Below are 5,067 nucleotides of genomic sequence, written 5' to 3'. Positions count from 1 at the left end.
GCCAGCGCACACGGACCGGCGCGGACGCCATGTAAGATGTCCGCGGGAGGCCGCGTGATCGCGCGGTGCATGATGGGAGTTGTAGTCCTGCGTGATGGGGTTGATCACGTGGTCGCGCTCGGGCAGTATGGCGGCCGGACGCCAAGCGGTGGAGCTATTAAATGCATTTACGTGTGGGATAACAGCACTAAATCGCTTCAGTTTGACTTACTCTAAGCTTTAATTCCCTCTCGCTTTATTATTTCAGACAAAATGTCGAAGGGGCCAGCTGTCGGAATCGATCTTGGCACCACCTACTCCTGTGTTGGTGTATTCCAACATGGGAAGGTGGAAATCATTGCCAACGATCAGGGTAACCGGACCACGCCAAGTTACGTGGCCTTCACAGACACAGAGAGGTTGATCGGCGATGCTGCAAAGAACCAAGTTGCAATGAACCCAACCAATACAGTGTTCGGTAAGGCTGTAGGATTTCTATACTTTACATACAGAAGCTTAATATGGTGATAGTAGATGATCCTTGGTTACAAGAAATACTGAGAGCACAGTTAGAGTGTTCCTGTAGGCAATTAAAATGTCTTCTAATCTGAATAATACAACTGCATTACTAATAGCATTTACTGAAAACATAACTAAAAGTATGTGCCTTCCAGTTAATCTGTTGGTACTGCAGGTTGTTCTTGGCATTCAGTGTTAGGTGGCCTTGACTAAGTACCTTAGTCTGATTCTTAGGCTGCTCTGTGGTTTATGGTGCAGCACTTGTAGCATTTCTGTGGTGGGTGTGTGATGATGCTGACAAGCTTGTACATACCCAAGAGGGGAAACACGGCAGCTGGGTCTTGACAGGACAGTAACAATTACTGTTCTGGATGAACGTTTTTAATATGGTCAACTGTCCTTTTTCCAGATGCAAAACGGTTGATTGGACGTCGATTTGATGATTCTGTTGTCCAGTCTGATATGAAGCACTGGCCCTTCACTGTGGTGAATGATGCTGGCAGACCAAAAGTGCAGGTGGAATACAAAGGCGAGACAAAGAGCTTCTACCCAGAAGAAATTTCTTCCATGGTTTTAACCAAAATGAAGGAAATTGCAGAAGCCTACCTTGGGAAGGTGAGTTTAGGACATCACTGAAAGGTAATAATTGTGCACGTCTGAGTGGTAAAGCTACATAACTTCTTTGCTTGCTTCTTCTATAGACTGTCACCAATGCTGTAGTGACTGTCCCAGCCTATTTCAACGACTCTCAGCGTCAGGCTACAAAAGATGCTGGAACCATTGCAGGGCTCAATGTCCTGCGAATTATCAATGAGCCAACAGCTGCTGCAATAGCCTATGGTCTGGACAAGAAGGTATCGTAGTAGTGCAATGACTGTTTATGATGTACTAGCAAACTTGCTAAGCTAGTGGTAGAAAATGGAATTGCATTGTGAAAATTGATCTCTTTCCAGGTTGGTGCTGAAAGGAATGTTCTCATCTTCGACCTTGGAGGTGGCACCTTTGATGTGTCCATTCTGACTATCGAAGATGGTATCTTCGAGGTGAAATCCACTGCAGGTGACACCCACTTGGGTGGAGAAGACTTTGACAACCGCATGGTGAACCACTTCATTGCCGAGTTCAAGCGCAAGCACAAGAAGGACATCAGTGAGAACAAGCGTGCAGTTCGTCGCCTCCGCACCGCGTGCGAGCGTGCCAAGCGTACTCTGTCCTCTAGCACGCAGGCCAGTATTGAAATAGACTCTCTCTATGAGGGCATTGACTTCTACACATCCATCACCAGAGCTCGCTTTGAAGAGCTGAACGCTGACCTGTTCCGTGGCACCCTGGATCCAGTGGAGAAGGCTCTGCGGGATGCCAAGCTCGACAAGTCCCAGATCCATGACATCGTGCTGGTTGGTGGCTCTACTCGTATCCCAAAGATTCAGAAACTCCTGCAGGATTTCTTCAATGGCAAAGAGCTGAACAAGAGCATCAACCCTGATGAAGCTGTGGCTTACGGTGCAGGTAATGACGAATGATCATGATCTGTGTGCTGAAACTGCTGGATGGTGGTGTTAAGCTTGGTACTACCTGAACTGAAGTATCTCAGCAGTACCGTTGTAGGCCATAGGTCTTCCTGAATTAGGAAGGCTTTTCAAAGCAGTAAGAAGATTACATTGACTTGCAATGATGAATCAGGTTCCAAAGCCATTCGTAGTTTCCACCAGAAGTCTACTAATGATGGCCAAAACCTTCCTTGGATGTCTGAGCGAGCCATGGGCTTAACTGGGGTGGGCAGTGTATGTGTTGCAGGTCTCTTAATGGCTTGTTTTCTCTCCCCCCAGCTGTTCAGGCTGCTATTCTGTCTGGAGACAAGTCTGAGAATGTCCAGGATCTGCTGCTGTTGGATGTGACTCCCCTGTCTCTTGGTATTGAGACGGCTGGAGGTGTCATGACAGTCCTGATCAAACGGAACACCACCATCCCCACCAAGCAGACTCAGACATTCACCACTTATTCAGACAACCAGCCTGGTGTGCTGATCCAGGTAAGCAAGCAACACTGGGGCGAACTGGTAACATGCTCACATAATTATAAGCCTTTGTCAATGCCTCAAGAAGGTAAATTTTGGGCTGGAGGTGTTGTGTTGCAGTTTGTTTGCCAGTGAATAACCTGGTTGCTGTGATGAAAGTGTTTCCAAAGCCATTCGTAGTTTCCACCAGAAGTCGAAAGACTTGTGTTGGTCCAAGTACCTTCCTTGGATGTCTGAGCGACCATGTCACTTCAGGATAAAATTGTCATGAGAACACAGTATCATAATGATGTGTGGTTAAAACTTGCAACTTAATTTGCTGGTTTTTCTTGGTAGGTATATGAGGGAGAACGTGCCATGACTAAGGACAACAACTTGCTGGGCAAGTTTGAGCTGACTGGTATCCCCCCTGCTCCCAGAGGTGTACCTCAGATTGAAGTAACCTTTGATATTGATGCCAATGGCATCCTGAATGTGTCTGCTGTGGATAAGAGCACTGGCAAGGAGAACAAGATCACGATCACAAATGACAAGGGTAAGGATCCATCTGTTTCTGAGGGTGGGAAGCTGCTGTAATCAATCTCTTCCTCGCAGTGGTTGACTGTAAAACTGATCTCAAATGTCTCTGTGTTGTGCAGGCCGGCTGAGCAAGGAAGACATCGAGCGCATGGTTCAGGAAGCAGAGAAATACAAAGCAGAAGATGAGAAACAGCGTGACAAAGTGTCTTCTAAGAACTCCCTGGAGTCTTACGCATTCAATATGAAAGCTACTGTTGAAGATGAGAAGCTCCAGGGCAAGATCTCTGATGAGGACAAGCAGAAAATCCTGGACAAATGCAATGAAATCATCAACTGGCTGGACAAGAACCAGGTATGTTGTATTCCATGTTCGGTCAGTGTTTCCACTGGGCTACCAAGAAAAACTTGGGAAGCTGGAGGAGAACTGGTTGCTGTGATGAAAGTGTTTCCAAAGCCATTCGTAGTTTCCACCAGAAGTCGAAAGACTTGTGTTGGTCCAAGTACCTTCCTTGGATGTCTGAGCGACCGCAGCTTGCAAACACACAGCTTTCAATTCCTCCTCATTCACACAGGCACAGCTGTAGCTTTAAAGTCTATACTTGCTTCACTTCAAGTGAGGTCCTGCTGCAAGGGCAGTGTAAGCTCCAGGAGTGATCTGAGGGAGTTGTAAGCAAGAAATGTTCTTGTGCCTAGGTTAGTGGGTCTCTTCAAATATGTAAGCCAGGTAGTGATGTTAACTTTCAGACTGGATCCAAGTAATGTGAGCAACAGATACTGAGCTTTTGTCCTTCTTCTGTAGACCGCTGAGAAGGAGGAGTTTGAGCACCAGCAGAAAGAGCTGGAGAAGGTCTGCAACCCCATCATCACCAAGCTGTACCAGAGTGCAGGAGGAATGCCTGGTGGGATGCCTGGTGGATTCCCTGGTGGTGGAGCTCCTCCATCTGGCGGAGCTTCTTCTGGACCAACCATCGAGGAGGTAGACTAAAGATGCTGGGAGCTGCATTCCACTAGCAGTTAGTATTGGAGGAATCCCCAGGTTGGGGGTTAGCTTGAAGGACCCAAACCTGTAGTCACATCTGGGTTTATTTTGCCAGACTAAAACTCCATAACTGAGCTGCTGTAAAAAATAAAATCTTAAAAGATGTTAAAATTTTCTGGGCATTTTAAATACTTGAACCATGTGCACAGGAGCGGAGATGAAGATCATTGCACTTTACTGTAAACAAGTGGAAATGCAATTCATGTCCTAAAGAATAAAAACTATTTAATGGGCATCACAATGTTTCTCTCCTCACTTTTTGTACATCCTGACCAGTGTGAAAAGAATAAATACACTTAATGGTAAATAAAGAATGTTGGAGGTGCAGCAGCTTTTCAGCCCCTTCCCTCTATCTCAAGGTAGGTAATTGTAACTGCCAGTGCAGAGCTGGTTTTGCTAGATAGCTCCTGCTGTAATGAAAGGTGCTTAGTAGTTTGCAACACGTTTATTCTTTGAAGTACACAGCCACCAACTGCACAGAAACACCTTTCCTGTAATAAAGGACATCACCTAAACAAGCCTGCATTAAATGCATTGGTAACTGCCACCTTTCCAGAGACCTTGCAGAGCTAATTACTCAATCTATAATAACCCACACTGTCCCTAACATTAGGTATAGGGCTACAGACTGGTTAGTCTTTTGGGCCTGGAATCGTTCATCAGCTCGAGGTTTCTCCCCTGAGGGAGGCCAAGTGCAGAGGTGGCCCTTCATTTAATGAAGTCTGCTGGGATGTGGTTTTGGGTAGCCTCGAGGGATAATAAGCAGCTATTCTGTTGCTTATTAGTTACAGTATAATTAGTACATGTATTGTGCTCTATATAATACCAGCACACAGTGGAGTGGCAATTTTCATAGTCCTGAGTCTAGACCATGATACCCAACACAATACATTGCATATTCTGCGTTCCTAGTACATTCTAGATTCAAAACAATCAGCAATTCAGTGTCTGTATTTCAGGTTGAAGTAGTCTGAGCAAATTCTTTCTCAGCACT

At 45.8% G+C, this 5,067-nt stretch overlaps 1 protein-coding gene and 3 non-coding genes across 4 annotated transcripts; all 4 read left to right on the top strand.

Annotated features, from left to right (window-relative positions):
- The first annotated feature begins 219 nt into the window (after nt 1-219).
- On the top strand, nt 220-4,314 carry HSPA8 (heat shock protein family A (Hsp70) member 8). Its single transcript, XM_057396617.1, has 8 exons — nt 220-457; nt 908-1,113; nt 1,200-1,352; nt 1,452-2,007; nt 2,328-2,530; nt 2,852-3,050; nt 3,154-3,386; nt 3,834-4,314. Exons 1-8 carry the CDS (start codon nt 253-255, stop codon nt 4,017-4,019), a joined length of 1,941 nt encoding a protein of 646 aa, XP_057252600.1. The 5' UTR covers nt 220-252; the 3' UTR covers nt 4,020-4,314.
- On the top strand, nt 2,165-2,255 carry LOC130592372 (small nucleolar RNA SNORD14). Its single transcript, XR_008970540.1, has one exon. It is a non-coding gene; the product is annotated as a small nucleolar RNA SNORD14 (small nucleolar RNA).
- Nucleotides 2,660-2,756, top strand: LOC130592371 (small nucleolar RNA SNORD14). Its single transcript, XR_008970539.1, has one exon. It is a non-coding gene; the product is annotated as a small nucleolar RNA SNORD14 (small nucleolar RNA).
- LOC130592370 (small nucleolar RNA SNORD14) lies at nt 3,463-3,559 on the top strand. The gene has a single exon (XR_008970538.1). It is a non-coding gene; the product is annotated as a small nucleolar RNA SNORD14 (small nucleolar RNA).
- Nucleotides 4,315-5,067: the final 753 nt, after the last annotated feature.

The sequence above is a fragment of the Pezoporus wallicus genome, unplaced genomic scaffold (assembly GCF_028554395.1).
Source record: "Pezoporus wallicus isolate ANWC-B61680 ecotype Strahan unplaced genomic scaffold, APGP_CSIRO_Pwel_v1 contig_11829, whole genome shotgun sequence".
Lineage (NCBI taxonomy): Eukaryota > Metazoa > Chordata > Aves > Psittaciformes > Psittacidae > Pezoporus > Pezoporus wallicus.
The sequence above is the reverse complement of the archived record's forward strand: the minus strand, read 5'-3'. Positions and strand labels throughout refer to the sequence as shown.

Excerpts from the sequence above, each read along its gene's own strand:
- HSPA8 (XM_057396617.1), top strand. The coding sequence starts at position 253 with ATGTCGAAGGGGCCAGCTGTCGGAATCGATCTTGGCACCACCTACTCC. Across the intron at positions 458-907 it reads CCCAACCAATACAGTGTTCG|ATGCAAAACGGTTGATTGGA; the intron begins GTAAGGCTGTAG and ends TCCTTTTTCCAG. Across the intron at positions 1,114-1,199 it reads CAGAAGCCTACCTTGGGAAG|ACTGTCACCAATGCTGTAGT; the intron begins GTGAGTTTAGGA and ends CTTCTTCTATAG.